This window comes from Beta vulgaris, chromosome 8 (assembly GCF_026745355.1).
Source record: "Beta vulgaris subsp. vulgaris cultivar EL10 chromosome 8, EL10.2, whole genome shotgun sequence".
Lineage (NCBI taxonomy): Eukaryota > Viridiplantae > Streptophyta > Magnoliopsida > Caryophyllales > Amaranthaceae > Beta > Beta vulgaris.
In genome coordinates this window covers 51,065,922-51,093,004 of record NC_079209.1, presented here as the reverse complement: position 1 = coordinate 51,093,004, position 27,083 = coordinate 51,065,922, and the positions used below count along the sequence as shown (strand labels likewise).

Below are 27,083 nucleotides of genomic sequence, written 5' to 3'. Positions count from 1 at the left end.
ACTATCAAAATGTACATAATATCGCGGAAAAAAAAAAGATTTGAACTCTTAACCCCTCGAGTTTAACACAAAGGCAAAAGATGAGGAAATATTTTATCCTCAAATGCTCATAGTAGAATTAATCCCACAAACTTTACTACCCGACACTGCAAATGAAATATTACGTGTTGAAAGTCTTTTTCTTTTTTTGAGTTGATACATCTAGAAATTTAATTTAGTATTGGAAATGTACAATTAATCTATACGTACGGTACGCGGCGTTAAGTCCTTGTGTATGTAATAATGTAAAACCGGGGACTGAAAAAAGCAGCTGCTGAATTGACAACATCCAAATGCGTCACATGGTTATGGAAATGACCCAGAATTTCGAGGACTACCTTCTGAAAGTTTAAAAGTTCTATTCAGAATTTGCCCCCTTGTCGATGGACTTCTATAAATTTTTATTTTTTTCAAGGATGGACTTCTATACTTTAGACATATGTACAATATCACTATCAGTAACCTCATGGAAAGATGAAGAGTCCTGCCAGATCGACACCTCTTTCGGCTTGAGTGTATGGGTAGATACTTTGAGATTGGGGGATTATGAGCATACACAATGGTTGATCCAAAAATTTGAATAATTATTTTAATATTTCCTCTCTCTTCCACCTCATTTATGATCTATCATTAGTTTTTATGCTTTTTTTACCCACAATGGATTATCTACAGTTTTGGGCTTTTTAATCACTGGATTGGTTTTTTTAATGTCATTAGATTGTTGTCAACTCACCATACATGGGGTCTACCAATTATTCTCTTTCACGAGGTTTAACTATGATCCAACAGTGATCAGATCATTATATTGTAATTATCTAATCATCCTTCTCTCTCTCCTTTTTTTTCTCTCTCCCAATTCTTTATAATATTTTTCTCCCTCTCTCCTCATGATCTAGTTTGTAGATCATCCAATGAGCTCACTGGGGAAACCTTCTCCGAAAGTGTCTCTAGTGGAAATCGAACCCTCAACGTTAAGGTTGGAAGGTTTTTTCCTTACCACTAGGGCCTAGGCCAATCTTAGCTTGGTAATACTCTTATAATATGCATGTAGAATGACTAGGATAATCCATCATTTATTTTTAAGTATTTCACATTTAGGCTATCTTCTTTTGAGTTTAACTGAATCGAATTGAACTGAACTTAAATATACCGAATTGAACTGAAATTAAGCTCAAAAGAATGGGGCTTTAGTTATCGAACAATTTCTTCCTCCGTATTTTTTTATTGACTCTTTTTTACTTTTATAACTATTTACAGACAAGATTTTGATTATAAGTCATGTGAAAATTTGTTAGATTCATCTCAATACATATTCAAAACACCAACTTTAACTAAATCATGCTTATTGATAATCAAAGATATGAATGTTTCAAATTATGCATTGGCAAATGTAGCACAGAAGAAGAGATGAAGTACTACTATATGTTTAACTGAACTTAAATATATTGAATTGAACTGAAGTAAACTGAAGTTAAGTTCAAAAGAACGAGGCCTTAGTTATCAAATAATTTCTTTCTCCGTAAATTTTTATTGACTCGTTTTGACTTTTATAATTATTTACATAAATTATTTTGACTACATTTTGTGATTTATACTTAACAAAATATATGGTCATATGAAAATTTGTTAGATTTATCTCAATACATATTTAAAACATCAACTTTAACTAAATCTTGCTTAGTGATAATCAAAGATATGAATGTTTAAAGTTATCCATTGGTAAATGTAGCAAAGAAAAAGAGATGAAGTACTACTATATGTTTAACTGAACTTAAATATACTAAATTGAACTGAATTAAGGTTCAAAAGAACGATGCCTTAGTTGTCGAACAATTTCTTCCTCCGTATTTTTTTATTGACTCGTTTTGACTCTTATAACTATTTACAGACATTATTCTGACTATCTTTTGTGATTTATACTAAAGAAAAAATAGTCATGTAAAAATTTGTTAGATTTATCTCAATACATATTCAAAACATCAACTTTAACTAACTTTTGCTTATTGATAATTAAAGATATGAATATTTAAAGTTATGCATTAACAAATGTACGTAGCAAAGAAAAAGAGATGAAGTACTACTATATGACATATGTTTAACTGAACTTAAATACACCGAATCAAATTGAAATTAAGCTCAAAAGAACGAGACCTTAGTTATTGAATAATTTTTTCCTCCGTATTTTTTTTGTTGATTGACTCATTTTGACTTTTATAACTATTTACGGACATTATTCTGACTATATTTTGTGATCTATACTTAAAAACAATGTAGTCATGTGAAAATTTGTTAGATTTATCTCAATACATATTGAAAATATCAACTTTAAGTAAATCTTGCTTATTGATGATCAAAGATATGAATGTTTAAAGTTATGCATTGGCAAATGTAGCATATAGAAAAAGAGATGAAGTACTACTATATCTTTAACTTAACTTAAATACACCGAATTGAACTGAAATTAAGCTCAAAATAAAGAACGAGACCTTAGTTAGCTAACAATTTCTTCCTCCGTATTTTTTTTTGATTGACTTGTTTTGACTTTTATAGCAGAGAATATTTATAGTACACCTGGGTGTACCATGCTCATGGTACACCCAAGACTATTTTCTCCAAATGAGCAAAATGAGCGAATGAGCAAAATGAACAAATGAGCAAACATTTCTACTCATTTAAGAAAATGAGCAAACACTTTTATTGCAAAATGAGCAAAATGAACAAATGAGTAAATGAGCAAAATGAACAAATGAACAAATTTGGTGTCAAATGAGCACCTGAAATTCTAATTTATTACAAAAATACTCATGGGTGTACCATGCTCATGGTACACCTGGGTGTACCATGAGTGAACTCCTTTTATAACTATTTACAAACATTATTCTGACTATATTTTGTGATTTATACTTAAGAAATATATAGTCATGTGAAAATTTGTTAGATTTATCTCAATACATATTCAAAATATCAATTTTAACTAAATCTTGCTTATTGATGATCAAAGATATGAATATTTAAAATTATGCATTATTGGCAAATGTAGCAAAGAAAAAGAGATGAAGTAATGGTAATATATTTAGCATTTCCCTAACCATTGTCATGTGTCATGTTTAACCGCATCTTGTTAGTATAATTTCCCCCTTGGTTCCTTAAAATGGGATGATAGGGTAATCACTAGATATTTGTTACAAGTATATACAATATCTTCCTAACTTCCCTGAACAAAATTAAGGGGTATAGGAAATAATACAAATTTAGAAAATTAATAATAAAAGGAAAGTAAAATAGAAACATCCACAAAACTCTACAACAACTCTTGTAGGAGTAGCTTAACTAAATTGAACTAAACTATACTGTATTGAACTACACTGAATGGAATTAAACTTACGAGAACGAGGCCTAGTTATCTAACAATTTCTTCTTCCGAGTTTTTTTATTGACGTATTCGTTTTGACTTTTAAAGCTATTCACAAACATTATTTTGACTGTCTTTTGTGATTTATATATACTTAAGAAAAAAGGTTATGTAAAAGTTTGTTAGATTTATATCAACACATATTTCAAAACACCAACTTTAAATAAACTTTTTTTATTGATAATTAAAAATATAAATGATTAAAAGTTATAAATTAGCAATTGTGGAAAAAGAAAGAGATGAATTACTACTATATCATGTTTAGGCTTCCCTAACCCTTGTCATGTTTGACCGCATCTTGTTACTATTCTCTCCTTGTTTCTTTAGGGTAATCACTGGATATTCTAGCATATAATATCTTCCTAGCTTTCCTAAATACAATTATGGTACTTAGAAAATAATAAAAATTAAATAAAAGAAAGCAAAATAGGAACATCCACAAAGTTCAGCAACAACTCTTGTAGCTTATATTTACTCATCAAACATTAGAGACCAACTTAGTGACTAGGTCTTGAAATCGCAAACCAACTTTTGTAAGCATATCAAGCAATTATCCTTCACTTTAGATAATCGAAAATAAAATTTCTCGCGTGTTATCCTACTTGAACGGTATTTATGGAATTAATTTCATGTCCAGGGCATATATAGGATAAATTAATATTCCATTTGACATTATTCATGGAATAAATTCTCAAATAATTAGATGAAGAGGTGGTTTTTGCCTCATATAGTGTAAAGGTACATAAATGCCTCAATCAAATCATGATGAGGCAAAATATTCACTAACTTAAATTTAGCCAAAGACTCTTTAACAATTATCACGTTGGGTTGATTTAAGAGAAAAAAAATTCTCTCTCTAAAAATCTCCTCCTAAAAAAAACCTCCAAGCCCTATCTCCATAAACCCCTTTGGGGAGGCTGCGCTTAATGTAATACCCCTCATGATTGCTTTAAAGGAATTTAGCAGACTACTCATTCCAACAATATGCATCTTTCTTTTAGGGAGCTTAATTCCTTAGTTACTCCACAGTTAAGCGTGCTTGGCTGGGAGTAGTTTTGGGATGGTTGACCTCCTGCGAAGTTTCTCAGGGTGCGCACGAGTGAGGACAAAATGCGTCGGAAGAATTTCTTTTGGTTATTGAGGACAGTTGTTAGCCCTCGATGCACATTGGTGACGATATACTCGACTTCGGAAAAGTCGGGGTGTTACAAATGGTATCAGAGCAACCCTGCGACCGCGTATTGGGGCGACCCTAAGGCCGTCAGGCCGAATATTAGGAGTCCTCAGGCGCCTAGTGGGGGAGGATTATCGGGTTGCATTGTCATAAGTAGCGACCCAGAGGTCGTCAGACCGAATATCTGGAGTTTTCGATGATCATTTTCCAGGCTGGGGCGACCCACAGGTCGTGGCCGAATATGTGGAGTCCTCGGGCGCAACGAGGGCGTTACTGTTCTCAAGTGGGCGTGTATGTAATACCCCTCATGATTGCTTTAAAGTGATTTAGCAGGCTACTCATTCCAACAAGATGCATCTTTCTTTTAGGGAGCTTAATTCCTTAGTTAATCCACAGTTAGGGTGCGTTCTATTCAACTTAGGATGCGTTCGATTCAACTTATTGGCCCTGAACTTATTGGACCTTATCTGAACTGAACTTATTGAACCTGAACTGAACTTATTGGAACTTATTAAACCTGATTGGACCTGATTCAACTTATTGGACCTGATTGAACCTGATTGGAACTTATTGACCTTATTGAAACTTATTAGACCTTATTGGCCCTGATTGAAACTTATTAGACCTTATTGGACCTGATTGAAACTTATTAGACCTTATTAGACCTGATTGAAACTTATTTGACCTTATTAGACAAAAAAATTGACTATTAGTAATATAAATATTACCCCTAACGTAAATACTACCCCTCAAAATTTATTATGAAGTAATAATTAATAAAATTCATCCTTTAAAAAAATAATTATTATTAATTATATCTATCTTATGATAATTAATTTAACAAAAAAAATTTACTATTTATATATATACATGTTATCTCTAGTTTATTAAAGACGAATTGAAAATATTGTAATTATAATAATAATAATAATAATAATAATAATAATTATTATTATTATTATTATTAACCTTAATTATTTGACCATGATTATAATATTATTTAGTAGCAATATGAATAATCAAATAATAGACAATAATACAAGTATAATACTATACATTGTGGTACTTTAATAAAACAATTCTAATAATAACATAATCAGCTAATAGTAATATGAATAATAAAATAATAGACATAATACAAATAAATAATAAAATAATAGACACTAATACAAGTATAAAAATATAATCATTGTGATACTTTAATTAAAATTCTAATAATAACATAATCAGCTAATAGTGATATGAAATTATGAATAACAAAATAATGGACAATAATACAAATGTTTATTAAACATTGACTATTTGGACCTTATTGGACCTTATTAGACCTGATTGGAACTTATTGGACCTTATTAGACCTGATTGGAACTTATTGCACCTGATTGGAACTTATTGCACCTGATTGGAACTTATTGCACCTTATTAGACCTTATTGGAATTTATTACCCTTATTAGACCTTATTGCAACTTATCTGAACTTATCTGAACTTATTGGACCTGAAACTTAATTTTTTAAGTTGAAAAGAACGCACCCTTATTGGTCCTGAACTTATTAGACCTTATTTGAACTGAACTTATTGAACCTGAACTGAACTTATTGGAACTTATTAAACCTGATTGGACCTGATTCAACTTATTGGACCTGATTGAACCTGATTGGAACTTATCAGGCCTTATTGGAACTTATTGACCTTATTGAAACTTATTAGACCTTATTGTCCTTGATTGAAACTTATTAGACCTTATTGGACCTGATTGAAACTTATTAAACCTTATTGGACCTGATTGAAACTTATTTAACCTTATTAGACAAAAACATTGACCATGAATAACGTAAATATTACCACTAACGTAAATACTACCCCTCAAAAATTTTCATGGAGTAATAATTATTATAATTCGTCCTTTAAAAAATAATGATTATTTATCTCTTATGATAATTAATTTAACAAAAATATTTACTATTTATATATTTGCCTATACATAACTTTCATCACTAATATATCTAATAGTCTTGTTTTAATTTTATAAAACACTATTAGAAAATCAAAATTTGATTAACATTTATTGCTAACAAGTTAAAATTGGCACATATAAAAAATTCTCACTTCACTTTCATTAATGTGAAGGTAAGTAGATAACATTAAAATTTATTGCTAACAAGTATAATACTATACATTGTGGTACTTTAATGAAAAATTCTAATAATAACATACTCCCTCCGTTTCCTAAAGATCTTCCCACTTTCCGTTTAAGGGTGTTTCCAAAAGATCTTCCCACTTTTGCTTTATTCCTTATTTGGCAAAACAAATTTCCTTATTTACCCTCTCATGTCACTATCATATGGTCCACTATTACATTATTAATTCAATTTTACTCCCTTTCTCTCTCCTACTTTAACCCCTTTATATGTTTATTTATCTTAACCCCTTTCTCTCTCCTACTTTACTCACACCATGCCCCACACAACTTGATTTTCCTTGGTATCTGTAGGAACAGTAAGTGGGAAGATCTTTAGGAAACGGAGGGAGTAATCAGCTAATAGTAATATGAATAATAAAATAATAGATATAATACAGATAAATAATAAAATAATAGACATAATACAAATAAATAATAAAATAATAGACACTAATACAAGTACAATACTATATAATCATTGTGGTACTTTAATTAAAATTCTAATAATAACATAATCCGCTAATAGTAGTGATATGAAATTATGAATAACAAAATAATGGACAATAATACAAATTTTTATTAAACATTGACTATTTAGACCTTATTGGACCTTATTAGACCTGATTGGAACTTATTGGACCTTATTAGACCTGATTGGAACTTATTGCACCTGATTGGAACTTATTGCACCTGATTGAAACTTATTGGACCTTATTGGAACTTATTGCACTTATTAGACCTTATTACAACTTATCTGAACTTATTGGCTAGGAGTAGTCTTGGGATGGGTGCCTCTTGGAAAGTTTCTCGGGGTGCACGAGTGAGGACAAAATGCGTCGAAAGAACTTGTGTTAGTTATTGAGGACAGTTGTTAGCTCTAGATGCGCATTGGTGACGATATACTCGACTCCGCAAGAGTCGGGGTGTTACACTTAGCCTCACAGCTGGTGTAAGGCGTGTCTCCCCTCCCTCCGCGAGTTTCTTTGTGTTTTTCGCCTGATCTTCTCCTCATCTTCTCCTCATCAGTCATCCCCATAGTCTTTTGCCCTCATCTTTTTTGCTATGGTTAGATTGTGGGTTGTAATTTTTCCCTCTCATCTATTATGATTAGAGAAAGTGAGGCAAAAGAGTTTGCTTATGGTGGCCATAAGGCGGTGATCTTTCTTTTCAATAGAAGTTTTTCTTCTCATTTGGTAGAAGTTTGTTTCTTTCTTTTGTTTTTGCTCTGTTTTTCTGGTTATTTCAAGGGGAAGGTGTACTTAATTTGGAAGATGAAAGATCTGATCTATAACAAAGATATTGATATTCAAAGAGTTACAACACGTTTAGTGAAGATTCAGTTAAAGATGCGTAGACATCGATTCAAATGGGCTCAAACAGATTTTCAGTTAACTTATATGGATGATATATTTCTAGTTGTTTTTCATATCTACTCCCTCGTCTCATTTATCAATCAATGTAGATGTCGGATGACTTTTCAATGAATGATAATTTTCTTCCTGTAAAAAAAAAAACTCTTTAACAATTTATTTCGTCCCCCTCTTCATCTGACTAAATGAAGACCTGAAGGAATTAATTTCCTATTGTAGTGTCATATTAATTAATTAGGGGTTTGCTATTTAACGCCTTAATATATCCTACTAACATCTTAAATACAGTATTTTTTATACTATATATTTATACCTTTATTTTTTTTCTCTCTTCTTTCCTTCCCCTCCCCCTTTCACTTCACCACCATTGGCCTGGGGCCGCCAACCACACCGTCGCCACCACCACCGCATTTTTTTGCTAATACTGTATCAATGACTAATTTTTTTAAAAAAAAAATTATATTAATACTCCCACAATGAGAGAAAATGAGAAATGTATTTTAAATCTGAGAAAGTATTTGCTGCATTTGCATCACCACCGGTGCCGACACACCACCACCATCGCACCACCACCACAGTGCTACACCACCACCGTCGTACCCCCACCACTCACCCACACCCTTCTTCTCTCCTCTGTTTTCTACATTTACAATGACATTTTTTTTTTTAAAAAAGGGAGGTGTCCACCATGGACACCGCACCACCGATGGAGGTGTCTACGGCAGGCGCTCTACCACAAGGTGAGGCGCCTGCCATGGACGCCTCTCCATATTTTTGTAAAAACAATTTTCAAACCTTAAAGGCGTCCATGGCAGGCGCCTCACCCTCCGGTAGAGCGCCTGCCATGGATGCCTCCACAGGCCGTGGGGCGTCCATGGTGGACGCCTCTGTATATCTACAATTCCATCAAACGTTTCTGAGTTGTGTGCTCTGTCTTCATTTGCTTAATGTTTTATGTTCGCTTTCTTTTACCTTTTACCTTCTTGATACTAATATTTGCTGGTGGTGGTATTTGCTACAATGAGAAAATTTGAAATTTTTTTTAAAAAATTTGCAAATATTTGTCGTATAATTCTCAGATTTAAAATAAGAAAATCTGAAAATATTTAGGGCGTTAATCCCATAATGATAAAAAAAAAATTTAAAAAAGGGAGAAAATTCAAAAATGAGAAAATACGATATATTATACGTTTTTAGGATGTTACTAGAAAATCCAAGGACATCGTTTAACAAACCAGATTAATTATCATAGTTAACATCTCAAACCATATTAAGTGAAACTTCAAAAGCTTAAAAGAATACTACTTGTCTACTTCAGTACTTCTATATGCATAGTTGATTCACCAAAAAAAAAAAAACCTCCATAATGAAGAAGTAACATATTTGTATAGGCTAGTTTAATAAAATAATGAAAGGTTAGGTCAAAGTATAGTACAACTAGTAATAATTAAGCTTGGAGGGTGGAATAAGACGGTGGGGGCATGAAATGAAATATGTGGGCAAAATCAAATGGAAAGTAAATCCAGAAATGGTTTTTGACAACAGAAATAAGTGGTTTTAGGAAAAGAACACAGTAACCAATTATCCCGTAATTTGCAAGCTGGTTTTAACTCTTTTTATTTTTTAATTTCAAGTTGATTTGCACGAAAAATACAAGACTTGTTGATTCAAATGTGGGATACTACGACTAATTACTAATTATAATGTTCAAGATTTCATTGCCTATATAAACGTCTTCATTAGATATCACTTCCTCATCAACTCTCAATTACATTCTTTCTATTCTCTCATTTACGTTATAAGTAAAATCCGTTCATTCTGTTTTTACTACTTATAGTAGTTCTCTTGTTATATTTTGAGCTCAATATTTTGGCATTTGGTTGCATTTCAGGTAATATTATATAAACACTCTCTTTTACCTTCATTTTGTTAAAGTTTGTTTTGATACTTCATACTATATTGCAATGTATTTTTATTAAATATTGGGAGAAGTCGAAATCTATATGGAAATATTTTGCGATATTACTTAGTGTAATGGAACTCTTAATAGTTCGCCTACTATTGTTTGTATTTCTTTTTGAAACATAAAACTCAAACAAATAAGAAATTAAAGTCTGAAAAGTTTGAATAAGAGGTGGAGTGGTGGTAGTACAATTGAGTGTCACCCCGAATTTTATGGCATTGGCAGGGTCCGAATCCTCATCCCATACAATGTGTTGGTAGTTTATCTTGTGATGGCACTGTGGCAGTGGGCCTCCAAGCCTGTTATCTTATGGGTTGTTTAGTTTTGTACCTAACCTTTGAGCTGTTGTACCTTGGAGCGCTTTGTCTTCGGACTAATTATATTTTCTAATAATAATTAAAAAAACATCTAAAAAGTTTGATTATGACTACTCACTTATTGGAGATGGATTTGTTGATCGCGTCAAATTGTTAAAGAATTTGTCCAATACGGTTTAATAATACTTTTTTTTTTCCTTTATCATGTTGACATTTTTGATGATTTAACATATGTGTTTATTAACAATAATTATAGAATATCTTTAGAAAAAAACTTATGCTACTTTTTTTTTTGTTATATACTACTATAATTTATTGATCATAATAGTATTTACGTTGAGAATATACCCTTTTGACTATTCCCCCACCCAAATTTGAGTGCAAATCATGGATGAGATTTAACGACATTAATCTTTCCTATGGTGTTAGGTGGACATCAATTTTTTTACCTTTTATTTAGGGTACAATAGTACCAAAATCTATATTGGGTCCATTTCTTATCCCACTATTTTTTTATACTATATATTTACCTTTCTTTTTCAGCTAACTTTTTGTTGGAACAAAAAAATGTTTTTGTCACTGAAAAGCAAATAAATGACTATTCTTATACTAGTTATAAATTGTACAAAAATTATTAAAAGAGAGGTATAATCTTAATATATAAGTAGACCTAGTCTTTAAATAGATTAAATTAGTCACCGAAAAAATTTAACTTAGTCATTATTGAGCTAATTCTCTTTTTAACATTGGGTTTACCATTACCTAATTTTAATTTAAAAATAGACGGTCTCTTACAAGACAAATTCTAAATTATAATACTATTTGTTAATAGTATTTCGGTAGAAAAAAAGGAGTACAATTCAAAATTAACTTTTACTTTCTTGAAAAAGAATATACTAATAAGATTAGGTCTACCGTCACTCCTTGATCATATCCACAATGTTTAAAAAAAACAAAATAAGATGTTATTTTTTTTTCTTTATTTTAGACAGACGTACAACATTTGAAAACTAATTATTCAGCTAAAGAAATATAATAAATGTAGTAGAAAGAATATTTTCTCTTGTATCTGCATTATGTGGCTTGCTGATAAGGAAATAATGTGCAGAAAATGATAGAACAATGTCTAAAATATTATTCTGTTTTAATTTTTAGGGGATGATTACTGTTGTAACCTAAGAGAACACTCAAGAAGGGGGGGGGTTGAATTGAGTGACAAAATCTAATCGATTTTCGCAAAAATCCTTTCACAGCTCAGTGCCAGGCTCTGAGCTGAACACTCGAAAATTGCTAATTTACGTTTTTGCGAATAATAAACTTAAAAGATATTAGATTTGACACAAGATATAACGTGGTTCAATCTCACCTCTGAGATCTACGTCCACAAGAAACAAAAACTCTTTTATTTCTTTGAATCCTATAATATCAAACTCTTGATACAATACGATTCCCCTCACTACTAACCCTAGTAATGACTCCCCCAACACTTAACTCTAAGTGTTGGCACTCTCAATAATGTAAAAGTTACAAGAAAGAACGATCCTCAAAGATGTGCTTCTTAGTCAAGCAAATAGAGGACAATTACAATTATGAAATAGTAACTTAAACCTAACCGCTCAGTGCTATGCTCAGTGCCAAGGAAATAGTTTTCAGCTTTTTACTTAGACTCGATTTTCTCTCTGAAAACTTAAGATCTAAAAGTGAATTATGAATCCCTTTTATAGAACATGGGTTGGACGAATATCCTTCCAAAGGATATCTTTCAATTCCTTAATTCAAGGGATTTAATTCTCTTTTAGAAAATCAATCTTTATCTTTTTCATCTTTATCTTTATTCTTAAAAAGATATGTTTTCCATAATAGATTTTCTTTTCAACTCAAAAATTATTTTCCAAAATAAAACTGATTTTATATAACTTGTTTTTAGGAAATTCCAGTTTTATAAAATCTCTTTGAAAAACACGTTTTTTAGAAAAACACGTTTTAAATAAAATTATTTTATAAAAAATCTTTTTAACACGTTTTAAGGAAACTTGATTTCTGTAAAAATCTTTTTTCTAAAATTCTTTTATTTTGTAAAACACATTTTAAGGAAATACAATTTTTTGTAAAATCTTTTTCTAAACTAACGTTTTATCAAAACACAATTTTATCAAAATCTTTTTTCCAAAACACGTTTTACTAAAACACGTTTTTTCCGAAAATTTCTTTTTTCTACAATTCTTTACAACTCGTTTTTATCAAAATCTGATTTTTGTTAAAATATTTTTCAAAAACTCGTTTTTATCAAAAACTTATTTTATTAAAATCTTTTTCAAAAACTCATTTTTATTAAAATCTTTTAAAACTCGGTTTTACAAAATCTTTTTCTAAAAATCATTTTCCTTAATCCCTTTTTATTTCTGATTTCGAAAATCTATTTCCCTTATTTTGAAAACTAATTTCCTTTTTATATAGAATATAATATTAACATTAATTATATTTCTTAACTCTAAGAAATAATAATATATACTAATATTCATATATCTATATTTCGACACATAGCATATCACAATTAGCATATTACATTTAATCTAAAGTTACTATTCTAAGAAATTATAACTAAACTTCATTCTTATTCTTCTTGATTCTTCTTTTCTTCAAGTCTTCGTTTATCAATTTCTTTCTTCATGCATCTGTTGCACTGTTACATACTTTCATGCTAAAACATATTATATTAATTTTCATCATCAAACATAACATGTGCATAAAACATAACATGACATGCACAAAATTCCCCCTTTTTGATGATGACAAACCATAAATATAATATGTTAAATAAACAATTTGTTCCCCTAAAATATGCATATTGACTTTTGTTCCCCTCAACAATGCATGATGATTATTTACCCTTTTAGAACCTACCGTACATCAGATTAATAGCTTCAATTATTCACTTGTCCCACATGCTCATTTATATTCAATTCACATTAGCTCAACCTAGGATATCATCAAGACACAAAGTCAATATTATATACCTTCTTTTCCCCCTTTTGTCATTCTCAAAAAGTACATAAAGACAAAAAAATCATTCACACAATCAGAAGAGTTTAAAATAATCCAATAGCTCAACTAATTAAGCTAGTGATGCTGGTGCTACAACCAACACCAATTCACAATCTCCAAAATAATCCAAAAAAACATCCAAAAAGCAATCAAAACAGTTTAACAAAAACGACATGTTTTTCCAAAAACTACAAGGCATAGACAAAAGTACATAGTAGGACTAGGATAAAGGAAAAGTGTTTATGGTTTAGACTAGGTTGGCGATGTCGTTGTGCATCTGTTTCTTCATGTCACACACTTCTTCCACCATCTTTAAGCATCCCACAACACCTCCCTTGGCGTGAACCCCAAACAGTCCTTTTTTAGTAATCATCACCCATAACACATAAATCCATACGACTCTATATTATCACTCATTACATAATCATAACAACATGAAATATCTTGGTGAGCCACAGTCCATACAGATAATAAAGAGGGGTGATGGACAAGTTTTCATATGGTGAAATATAAGATGTGGAAGGCTAATCGGTATCTCGTTAGTTAACAACCATATAAGTACCTGATCCATTATTAGGCACTCTCCTCTATTTTCAATCCTGGGAAGAATAGATTTAGTAATCAAGTTTCGAAGGATTTTGTGTTTGGCTGAGATTCTAAAGAAACTTCACGACAGAATTACCTAACCACTGTGTGGGAAAGATCGACCATATAGAACCCTTGGAGAACTTTCATATTCGAAACGCCTAGTTGTTTAGAGGAGATAAGCTGACCGGAACTCACCCCTTTCCGTTTGCGAGAGTGAGAGGCGTCAGGAGGTGTAGCAGCGGAAGTGGTCGGAGATCGCGTAGGTCGGCAAGGAGAAGTCGCGGACGGTTTTTCTTGAGCCGATCTTGTGCCGGGTTTTGGAACGGTTTTTTTTTTTTTTTTTTAATTTCGGGGCGGATTCTTTTCAGTGGAGTTTTCTCGGTTTTTTCGGGCCGGATTTTTCTTGACCGGAGGTTTTTGTGGTTCGATAGTTTTCTGAGCCGGAGGTTTTTTTTTTTTTTTTTTTTAGAGGTGGGGTTTTGGTCGGTGATTTTGGGAGAGGCGGTGCGGTGATAACGGTGGATCTGGAGAAGAAGTGGCAGCGGCGGTGGGTTTCTTGGGGAACCGCCTGGTGGTCTTCCTTCCCATGGTTAGGGTTTGGAGGTGAGGAAGGAGATAGAATGTGGAGATTTTTAGGGTTTGATGAGAGGGAGGGGGACCAGTTATTTTGAAATGATGGGGAAGGTGTTTTTAGGTTGGAGTCCACTAAGCCCTTCTAGTTCTAATGCCTTGCATAATTTTCGAAAAAAAATTTTGAAAAACAAATTTTGAAAATATTTTAGTTTTATCAAAGCAACATCAATGAATATTTTAGAAAACATGATACTTTTGGAGTTTTTCATAGAATTTTTCTAGAGCAACTTAGGTGTCAGTTATCAGGACAGCATCAATAGCCTTTTCAGGAGTCTTGGATTAAATCAAAAATCTGACTTAGTGTAGATAGAATCTTTCGAACTCTTAAGCATGTAAAGGGGTCAAATAAGCACATAAATCAACTAAGTACCAGAAATCAATCCCAAAGCTAATCTAAGTTTTTCAAATCTTTCACGAGCAAGTGGTTTAGTGAAAATATCAGCTATTTGGTCTTCAGTACAAATAAATTCAAGGGCTTCCTTTTCCTACATGATTACTTGTTTGTTTTAGGAACCCATATTTGCTTGGGTCCCTTTTTCTTACGTTGAGCATCTAGTATGTCTTTTCTAACCCAGATTTGAGTAACTGTTTGACATTCTTTGCAATTCGATTTTTCTTTTTGTTGCAGTCGTCAATTAGTGTCCATTATTTCCACAAAGTTGCAAATAAGATATTCAGGAACCAACATATTTTCTTTTTCGAAAGTCTCTTTCGAAGGTCTGGCACTGAGCCTGGCACTGAGTCGCTGGTCAGAATATCCTAATCCTGTTTTGTTCTGTTGTTTGTGGTGCAAGTTAGTAATTTAGAGCATTCTTCCCATTGTCCATTTTTCGTGCATCTTTCGAGCAATAGAAAGTTGTGATTCTAAAATATTCAACTGAGGTATTTAAATCACTACTTCTTTTTCGGGAAGTCTCTAAGTCTCTTTTAACTTTATCCAACTCTTCTCTTATCTTTGCATCACTAGGCAGCATTAGTGGAACAATTCTAGATTGTTGTCTTGAGTTCTTAAGATCATTCAACTCGTGATTTAATTTTTCAATTTGTTCCTCAAGACTAGATTTTTCAGCTTCGAACTCAGTGACTGGCACTGAGCTATTTACGAGATTATCAACTAGAGTTTTTCTTGTTTTAGTGTGTTTATCTCTAAGTCTTTCTCGTCAATCCTTTTCATCAGAGTTTTATTTTCTTAAGTAATTCCTTATATTCTGTTTCTAATCCAATTTTTAGCCTAGTCAAATTTTTTATTTCCCTTTTCATGTTATCAAAATTATCATTCATGTTTTGACAATCATCAATTACGTTTTCAAGCAATATGACAAGCTTACTTTTGGAAAGAAGATGAATTGAAGGTTTTAAAGAAGTTAGACTTACCTCACTGTCTTCTTCCTCTTCAAGAGGGTTCGAACTTTTACCATCAAGCATAGATGGAGTCGTCATGGCTCAGTGCCGTCTTCAGAGTGGTCTGTACAGCATTCAGACATAATTTTGCTTCGTGGCTCTGAGCGTGGCACTGATCTTCGTCAGAATCCGAGTCTCCCCAGACTGCTGCGATCATGGCTTTCTTGTACTCCTTCTTAGACTGCTCTCGTTTTTCTCTAGGCTTTTCTTCATCCCACAGAGGGCATTCTTTAATCCTGTGATCATACTCACCACACTTGAAACAACCAGAGTTAGTAGCACTTTTCTTAGGGTTAGAAGAAGTGCCTTTACCTTTGAAGTTTCTACTTCTCCTGAAGTTGTTGCTCCTGTTCTCTTTTAAGAAATTTTGAAACTTTCTAGTTAGAGACGCTACTTCTTCATCACTTTCACTACATCCGTTTCTACTTCAGTTTTTAAGGCCAACCCTTTATTCTTTGGTTCACTTGATTTAGAGTCTAAAACAAGTTCGTGAGTCATTAAGGAACCAATGAGTTGTTCTAGTGAGAGTTTTGATAAATCCTTAGCCTCTTGAATAGCAGTTATTTTAGGAAGCCATTTATTAGTCAAACTTCTTAACACTTTTCTAACTAAATCTTCAGAAGAATAGATTTTTCCTAAAGATCTTAGTTCATTAGTTATTAGTGTAAATCTGTAAACATATCTTTAATAGATTCATCCTTAGTCATTGTGAACAGTTCATATTGTTGGACTAGTAAATCTATCCTAGACTGTTTTACCTCGTTTGTACCTTCATGTGCCAATTCCAATGTGTCCCAAATTTCCTTAGCAGTGGTGCACGCAGAGATTCTTGAATATTCATCAGGTCCAATTCCAGATTGGAGAATACTCATAGCTTTGAAATTCTTTTCTGCCTTTCCGTAGTCAACAGAATTGTACTCCTCTTCCTTTTGTCGAACAGGTTACCTTTTCGTCTTTGTTTTGGATAGGAAGAGGTCCAGTTTGATGATTCTCCAGCATTGAAAGTCAGAACCTTGAATGTATATCCTCATCCTGGTCTTCCACCATCCATAATCTTTCCCGTTGAAAATTGGACACTTGGAATACTTGTCGCGAAAGTCGTCTTGTGTGTTCATGATTTCTATTCTCTAGATGTGAGTCTTACGAGAATAGCCTGCTCTGATACCACTTGTTGTAACCTAAGGGAACACTCAAGAAGGGGGGGTTGAATTGAGTGACAAAATCTAATCGATTTTCGCAAAAATCCTTTCACAGCTCAGTGCCAGGCTCTGAGCTGAACACTCGAAAATTGCTAATTTTCGTTTTTGCGAATAATAAACTTAAAAGATATTAGATTTGACACAAGATATAACGTGGTTCAATCTCACCTCTGAGATCTACGTCCACAAGAAACAAAAACTCTTTTATTTCTTTGAATCCTATAATATCAAACTCTTGATACAATACGATTCCCCTCACTACTAACCCTAGTAATGACTCCCCAACACTTAACTCTAAGTGTTGGCACTCTCAATAATGTAAAAGTTACAAGAAAGAACGATCCTCAAAGATGTGCTTCTTAGTCAAGCAAATAGAGGACAATTACAATTATGAAATAGTAACTTAAACCTAACGCTCAGTGCTATGCTCAGTGCCAAGGAAATAGTTTTCAGCTTTTTACTTAGACTCGATTTTCTCTCTGAAAACTTAAGATCTAAAAGTGAATTATGAATCCCTTTTATAGAACATGGTTGGACGAATATCCTTCCAAAGGATATCTTTCAATTCCTTAATTCAAGGGATTTAATTCTCTTTTAGAAAATCAATCTTTATCTTTTTCATCTTTATCTTTATTCTTAAAAAGATATGTTTTCCATAATAGATTTTCTTTTCAACTCAAAAATTATTTTCCAAATAAAAACTGATTTTATATAACTTGTTTTTAGGAAATTCCAGTTTTATAAAATCTCTTTGAAAAACACGTTTTTTAGAAAACACGTTTTAAATAAAATTATTTTATAAAAAATCTTTTTAACACGTTTTAAGGAAACTTGATTTCTGTAAAAATCTTTTTTCTAAAATTCTTTTATTTTGTAAAACACATTTTAAGGAAATACAATTTTTTGAAAATCTTTTTCTAAACTAACGTTTTATCAAAACACAATTTTATCAAAATCTTTTTTCCAAAACACGTTTTACTAAAACACGTTTTTTCCGAAAATTTCTTTTTTCTAAATTCTTTAAAACTCGTTTTTATCAAAATCTGATTTTTGTTAAAATATTTTAAAAACTCGTTTTTATCAAAAACTTATTTTTATTAAAATCTTTTCAAAAACTCATTTTTATTAAAATCTTTTAGAAACTCGGTTTTACAAAATCTTTTTCTAAAAACTCATTTTCCTTAATCCCTTTTTATTTCTGATTTCGAAAATCTATTTCCCTTATTTTGAAAACTAATTTCCTTTTTATATAGACATATAATATTAACATAATTATTTATTTCCTTAACTCTAAGAAAATAATAATTATACTAATATCATATAATCTATATTTCGACACATAGCATATCACCAAGTTTGAGCATATTACATTTTAATCTAAAGTTACTATTCTAAGAAATTATAAACTAAAACTTCATTCTTGATTCTTCTTTGATTCTTCTTTTCTTCAAAGTCTTCGTTTATCAATTTCTTTCTTCATGCATCTGTTGCAACTGTTACATACTTTCATGCTACAACATATTATATTAATTTTCATCATCAAAACATAACATGTGCATAAAACATAACATGTACATGCACAACAATTACATCTAGAAGATTTTAATTTATATACTTTTTTAGTGTATAGATTTTAGTTTATATTATCCTTTATAAGTAATAATGATTTAGGAGTATGTATTATCCAATGTTGGATTTGGATATATGAAGTTATGAACTGACCAATATGAAGTTTTAGGTTGGTGGGATCCACGTGCAAAGGGTCGTCACAAAACCACGGCTGAAATGACTAAAGTCTAAACTAGGAACGTCTAGAAATCTAGAATAATATACTTCAATACCATTACTAATTATTAAAATCGGAGGGTGAAGGATAGATAAGGGCCCGTTCGTTATTACTGCGGTTTTCTATTTTTTGGTTTTTTGATTTTCAAAGTCATATAATATGTCTTGTAATGAATAAAAAATTAGTCAAATTTATTAGAAACATCATGATATTGAAAACTAACAACTAAAAAGTGAAAATCATTTTTCTAGTTTCCCATTTTTGATTTTTAGTTTTCAAAAAAAAAAACTGAAAACTGAAAATAAAAAACGATAACAAACAGGCCCAATCAAATTGGATTAGAGCTTCCTTTTCGATTTCAGATAATCCTGGGATTGATTCACATCTCCGCACTTGTGGCTCATTTGCAATAACAAATTACTAAAACCTTTTTCTTTTAGAAAATAAGATACTTCTACCTTTTCTTCATTCAAATTCAATGCCTCAAATCGGAAATTTGGAATCCTGTAGATCTTTTAAAAAATATTTCTAGAGTGCTTTATTTTATTCTTTTTTTCTAGGAACTTTTTCTATTCTTTTTCACTTGATTGGGTGGACAAAATTCATATCAAATTCTCCTTTTTCCATGCTTTATGATACTAATCAAATCCACAAACCATTATGGAATTGTATATATATGAGTATTTTTATATGATGTGGACTATTATAAGATTTCATAAATAATAACCATCAAAGTGGAATCAATAGCACCTTACTAGTAGGGTCCAAATGGTTCTATACTATCATAGTTGTATACTATTATGGTTCTATACTATTCGATAAACATTTATTAGAATTTTTGAATGAAGTTCTATAAAAAAACTAAGAATAATGTTAATACAATTGTATGCATAGGTCATTTTATACATAATCAAGACAATGTAGTAGTAACAAGTTAACAACTAACAATTTTTGATAGATTTGTATAACATTAAATTTTGTTCTATCGGTGAAAAACTTATTCTTGAACAGATCGAAATCTTACTATAAACTCTTTAAGGATGAAGATATAAAAAGGGTGATATTTTGCTAATTACTACCGATCAAAATCCCACTTTAAAATTTCTTTGGCTTCTCAACGCTGAGAAGCCCATAAAAATCTAGTCCAATATATAAGACCATTTATCGTATCCACCAATAACAACTTGATTTGTGGTTCATTTAACTAACATAATTATTTTACATACCAAATTATTGTAAAGACTACATAGTATGATAGTACTAGTAGTTTACGAAGATTGCTAGATCTAACATCAAACAAGCTACTCACTTGAAATAAAATACTTTTTAAATTTGACTCATTAATCATTAATATCTATTTTTAGGGATAAGACTATATACACACTAAATAGATAAGTTTATTTTTATAATTTATTAGTACTACATCATATATTATCTGTTTTTTTATCCATATAAGCCATGAAGAAGAGAGATTCGAACATGTGACCTAACATTCATAACGCATCAATCTTGACCACTCGGCCAAAACATTCTTAACACATCATATATTATCTGATTACATGACTAAATACATTTATGTGATGGTATTAATGTACTCTTAGATGATCTTAATTCTTAACCTACTCCCCCTATAATGTTGTTTGGTGACACAGAAGCCTATATGTCTTTTTCCTTTATTTTTTGCTTGGGAAACAAGCGACCCTCACCTCATGGGTTGATACTTGATAGTTGATACTCCTCTATAAATTCTCCATAAACCCCATTTTCTTAAAGACATTCTTTTCCTCTCTACTTTCTTCATACATTTACATTTCTCTGGTTAGTTTTTTCATTTTATTTTATTTTATTTTATTTTTGTTATAATGCATTTTATTTTCTTTAATAACTTAAAACCACTTTGTTTCTCTAAAACTTCCCCTGTTTTTCTGCTTGAAAAAATGAGTCTCTGACCATTGCATGGCTTCCACTTTGCTGAGTTACTAATCAGTGAGTAACTCAGTGAGTCAGTTATAAGTTCAGCTTTCACAGATAATAAATTAATAATAATAATGAAAATTTTGTCTTGGAAATGAAAAAGTACCCAAAAATTTCAGAGCTTTTTTTTGACGTTAAAATCTATGAATTAATCTCACTCATTTTTGCTTATAAAAACACATGCAACACCATTAAAAGATCACCCTTATTCTTATTTTCCACCATTTTATCTACCCTTTTTGGTAAAGTTTCTATCTTTGTATTTTTCATCATGTAAAGTTCTTAAATTTCTTCAAAGTTTTCATCTTTAATAATTTAATCAAATATTTTTTATTTTTTTTCTTATTTCTCAGTTGATCATAGTGAAATAAGAGTACTGAAGTTCTGTTTATCCAACCTTTTGTCGGCCATTGATTGTTTAATTTGGTGGGTTTTGCGAAAAATGAGAGTTTTAGATAAACCCAACTACTAAAGAATTAGTAAAACTTTTACAAAGAAAAAATCTTTTTTTATTTTTCCTTCAATTTGATTGGTTTTTGCTAAGTACTTTTTGGGTTTAAGTTTGACTAAGGAATATAATTTTAAAATAATGTTTTCTGTAGTGATCATTGATCATTTAATCCTCCTAAAAATTTGTTAATATTTTTAATAAATTTATTTTAAATATTATTTTCTGTTGAGATTAATGTTTGAATTTGTCTTGCAGAATAAAATTGAGTGAGAATCATCGGAAGAACAAGAAATGGCTTCTCGTTTGACTAGAGTTCCTAGCCTTAAGGAGCGTTTGGATGAAACTCTCACTGCTCAACGCAATGAAATTATCTCTTTTTTATCCAAGTAAATTTACATTCTTTTTTTCTCTAATTTTTATATTTCATTTTTCATATTAATTGTCATTTACATTATATTTATTTTTTTTTGTGTATGATACTATGATAGTAGTATTAAAGTAACTATTAGGTGTTGTGAGGACTAAATTTCTAAAATAATTAATGGATCATTTTTCTTTGATTTTCTGTTTTTTATTATTTTAATTATTACAAGTTGCAGATTTGCTGAGTATTGGAATGCCTCGTACCTGATCTGAGCTCATTTACTGCAATTATTGGATTTTGTTGGGGGGTTTGTAGTGGGGTTTTGGATTTTTTTTCTTTGATTTATATACACTTGCAATTTCATGGCATTTTACTAAATCGAATTAAGTTAGGTTTGATTTCTTGGGTTTTTGGTGTGTGTGTGTTTTTTTTTTTTTTTTTTTTGGGTTTTTCTTCTATGATGTTAGAATTTGAAGGCATTTCACTAAAACCAAATTATTTAGGGTTTAACTGTATAAATCACTGAGCAAGATTAAATTTTTATTGAAAAGGATTGCAAGTCATGGGAAGGGAATTTTGCAACCCCATGAAGTGTTGTCAGAATTTGAAGCTGTTGCTGACAAACATAAGTTAGCTGATGGTCCATTTGGTGAAGTTTTAAGGCACACCCAGGTAACCCACCAACTAACTAAGTATATATTCTACTAGTTGTATGTTCATAGATCATGATATGTTAAGCAGTTTTTCATGTTCTTACCATTACAAAAATCCTTGATCTCAGGAAACAATTGTGTTGCCTCCATGGATCACCCTTGCTGTTCGTCCTAGGCCCGGTGTCTGGGAATACATTCGTGTCAATGTCGATGCACTCGCTGTCGAGGAATTGACCCCTTCGCAGTTTCTCCATGTGAAGGAAGAATTAGTTGATGGAAGGTAAGTTCCAAGGATTGGAGTAATTGCTTAGTTTTTGTTGTTTAACTACTGTATGATGCATTGTTTTTACTTACTTAGCCAGGAATTTGACGAACCTTTTTGTTTTGTGCAATTTGTAAATGGCAGTACAAATGGGAACTTTGTGCTCGAGCTTGATTTCGAGCCATTTACTGCTTCGTTCCCCCGCCCTACACTTTCCAAGTCAATTGGAAATGGTGTGGAGTTCCTTAACAGGCATCTTTCTGCTAAGATGTTTCATGATAAGGAGAGTATGCGCCCGTTGCTTGACTTCCTCAGGATGCACCACTACAAGGGCAAGGTAACTTTTATTTAGTTTACTCTTGTTTCTTTTATGTAGATCTTGAACATATATATGCAGATCATTATTGTCTTTTGTTATAGAAGCTGCAGAAAATATAAGACCAGATTCATTGATTTGTTATCAAATTGATGCATTTTTGTGCTTTGATCTGCTTCATGACCTTCTTTATTTGTAATATATTGCTTCTGAAAGTTAATGGGGCTTCTAGATTTATCAGATCTAAGAAAATAATGTACTCCTTATGTCTGGATACATGTAGTAAAGTTACTAGTAATGGTTTCCACCTTTCCTAAAATAGTAATGGTTTATGATGGAAATTTCTAATACTCTTTGTTAAGGTTATTCTATGTAAATCTCATTCTTTTCAATTTTTCTGACCAAGCATGATATTTTTCTAATTATGGGAGGCTCGGGCGATGTGACAACTATTTTTTGGAGTAGATACTTTAGTTGGAATCTGAAGTACTTGAATTTAGGGCATTGTGGTAGTTTTATCTAATTGGAATTACGTTTGTACATGGTTCTTCTCAAATATAAGATCTCTTTTTAATCTTTATTCTTGTTGCTTTGCAGACAATAATGCTGAATGACAGAATCCAAAACCTTGATTCTCTTCAAGCTGTTTTGAGAAAAGCAGAAGAGTTCCTGACCACCATTCCTGCTGACACACCCTACTCTGAGTTCGATCACAAGTTTCAGGAGATTGGTTTGGAGAGAGGTTGGGGTGACAATGCCGAGAGAGTGATGGACATGATTCAGCTACTTCTTGACCTTCTTGAAGCTCCTGATTCTTGCACCCTCGAGAAATTCCTCGGCAGGATCCCAATGGTTTTCAATGTTGTAATCCTCACACCTCATGGTTACTTTGCTCAAGCCAATGTCCTTGGCTACCCTGACACTGGTGGCCAGGTATATATCCTTTGCCTTTTGTTTTGTCCTTTCTTTTATTAGTAGTAATTCATAACTTTGCATGTGTGTTAGTCGGACTATTCACCTAAAAACCCATGTTGGATCCTCGATGCTCCACCATGGGTATGGACACCTCAAAACTTCATATTGGGCGAAAATTCAGGAACTTTCTTAATAGCCAACAGACATTTTGACACCTACCCATGGCCTACATGTGCATGATATGTTTTATTGTTGTTTGAGGGCTAAATATCAAATAATAAGTTTGGCTCTTGATCAACAGGTTGTGTATATCCTTGATCAAGTTCGTGCTTTGGAGCATGAGATGCTTCTACGCATCAAGCAACAAGGTCTTGACATCGTCCCGCGCATCCTTATTGTGTCTCGTCTGCTCCCTGATGCAGTGGGGACCACCTGTGGTCAGCGTCTTGAGAAGGTCTTTGGAACTGAACACTCGCACATCCTTCGTGTACCCTTCAGAACAGAGAAGGGAATTGTCAGAAGATGGATTTCCCGATTTGAAGTATGGCCTTACCTAGAGACTTACACCGAGGTAATACACTGCATTCTGATAGCAATTAGCATCAAGCTTTTCTAAGCCATGAGCCAATATCTGACAGACAGACAGACAGACAGAAAGTCTAATGAGATTTCTCTGTTTCCTTTCAGGATGTTGCAAATGAAATTGCTGGAGAGCTACAGGCCAAACCTGATCTGATCATTGGAAACTACAGTGATGGTAATATCGTCGCCTCTTTGTTAGCGCACAAACTCGGAGTTACACAGTGTACAATTGCTCATGCGCTTGAGAAGACCAAGTACCCGAACTCAGACATCTACTGGAAGTCATTCGAGGAGAAGTACCACTTCTCTTGCCAGTTCACTGCTGATCTAATTGCCATGAACCACACTGACTTTATTATTACCAGTACTTTCCAAGAGATTGCTGGAAAGTAAGCCCTCTTTTCAGTCTTCAAAAGTTAGCCTATAAATTTTGCAGTATGTTTGTGTTGATTGTGATTCTTCAATCTTTGCAGCAAGGACACCGTTGGACAATATGAGAGTCACATGGCTTTCACGCTGCCTGGCCTCTACCGAGTTGTTCATGGAATTGACGTCTTTGACCCCAAATTCAACATTGTGTCTCCTGGAGCAGATCTTTCTATCTACTTCAATTACACCGAAGAGAAGAAGAGACTCACAGCTCTCCACCCAGAAATCGAAGAGTTGCTCTTCAGTGAAACTCAAAACGAGGAGCACATGTAAATTTTCTCTCCCTTAATATCCTTGTGCTGATCATTATATAATGTTGTGGTTTTAATCTTATTGTCTCAATGGTGTTGAAACAGCTGTGTTCTCAAGGACCGGAAGAAACCAATTATATTCTCGATGGCAAGGCTAGACCGAGTAAAGAACATGACTGGCCTTGTCGAATGGTATGGTAAGAACAAGAAGCTGCGAGAGCTAGTGAACCTTGTGGTAGTTGCTGGTGATAGGAGGAAGGAATCCAAGGACACAGAAGAGAAGGAAGAAATGAAGAAGATGTACGGGCTTATTGAGGAGTACAACTTGAATGGACAGTTCAGGTGGATCTCAGCCCAAATGAATAGGGTGAGGAACGGTGAGCTCTACAGGTACATTGCTGACACCAGAGGAGCATTTGTTCAACCCGCTTACTATGAGGCTTTTGGGCTCACGGTCGTTGAAGCCATGACTTGTGGGCTGCCCACATTCGCTACATGCCATGGTGGGCCAGCTGAGATCATTGTCCACGGAAAATCAGGTTTCCATATTGATCCATACCATGGGGACAAGGCTGCTGATCTTCTTGTCGATTTCTTCGAGAAGTCTACGGCCGATCCTAGTTACTGGGAGAATATTTCTAAGGGAGGATTGCAACGAATCGAGGAGAAGTAAGCAACATTCTAAACATCAACATTAATTTAGCTTCCCTGGATAAATTCTCTTGTAGGAGAATTCTAAACTTTTTATTTGTCTTGTAATGTGCAGATACACATGGAAGATCTACTCCGACAGGTTGCTAACTCTTGCTGGTGTTTACGGTTTCTGGAAATACGTCTCAAACCTTGATCGCCGTGAAGCTCGTCGTTACTTGGAAATGTTCTACGCCCTTAAGTACAAAAAGCTCGTACGTGAATTTCACATAACCATGCACACCTACTTATATTTTTGCTTAAATCCATTCTTCACTGAAAAGGTACTAACATTCTAAGTTTGTTCTGATCAATTTTTCAGGCTGAGTCAGTGCCTTTGGCTATCGAGGACGCAAACTGAAGATGAGAAGCGTTGTCGAATTGGTGAATATGCATGGAAGAATGGAGGCGTTTCTCAGCGTGCTTGTCAAAAATAACTCAAATTCTTTGAGATTGTAATCAGAAAGAAATGAAAGTCCTTTGGACTTTGTTTCTTGCTGCCTTTTTCTTATTTCTTCTACCCTGTCTATTCTGCATTATTGCTCTTTGCGGCATTATTGTCTTTTGATTGTGGAGGGAACAATTGTGTTCCGATTTGTAATGAAGAAAAGGTCCATTTTCTACCTTATTATTTCCAAATCATTCTCTTCAATTCACCTTCTTCATATTGTAGTCACAAATGCTCACAAAAAACTACTACTATAACTTTGACTCGCTTCGCCTAGATATCGTAAATTTGAACTACTAATATGACAACTAAATTTGAACTAACCCGATCCCGAGGGCTCGGTTCATAACACTTATACAGTTGTACCCGACTCGTGAGCTTTTTGGAACTTGAATTTCAAGTTGAATTAACCTCAAAACTCTCAACTCGAGTTTGAATTTTTTGTTTTAGCCGTTTCACAATCAATATTTCGCTAACTTAAAATGATCTCCTTTCCGAAATTGTTCACATCATCCCTATAAATTATTGCAAGCCAGTTCCTATTCACGAGTTTCTCGAGTTAAACTTGGCTATGTTCAACTCAAACACAAAATAATATTGAGCCGAGCTTAAATCATTTGAGCCGGTTAGGCTAATTAGC

The 27,083-nt window shown here is 32.6% G+C and overlaps 1 protein-coding gene across 3 annotated transcripts; it reads left to right on the top strand.

Moving 5' to 3' along the window:
• Positions 1-9,914: 9,914 nt before the first annotated feature.
• LOC104901675 (sucrose synthase) lies at positions 9,915-26,647 on the top strand. Of its 3 annotated transcripts, none has more exons than XM_019251347.3 (12): positions 9,915-10,067; positions 21,789-21,919; positions 22,449-22,569; positions 22,679-22,830; positions 22,957-23,149; positions 23,726-24,061; positions 24,345-24,614; positions 24,731-25,014; positions 25,099-25,323; positions 25,411-25,974; positions 26,072-26,210; positions 26,318-26,647. In XM_019251347.3, the coding sequence occupies exons 2-12, from the start codon at positions 21,825-21,827 to the stop codon at positions 26,354-26,356; spliced, it is 2,418 nt and encodes an 805-aa protein (XP_019106892.2). In that variant the 5' UTR covers positions 9,915-10,067; positions 21,789-21,824; the 3' UTR covers positions 26,357-26,647. The 3 variants fall into 3 exon arrangements, with proteins under 3 accessions (XP_019106892.2, XP_019106893.2, XP_048491674.1); XM_019251348.3 differs by lacking the exon at positions 9,915-10,067 and adding an exon at positions 20,774-20,926; XM_048635717.2 differs by lacking the exon at positions 9,915-10,067 and adding an exon at positions 21,300-21,324.
• Positions 26,648-27,083: the final 436 nt, after the last annotated feature.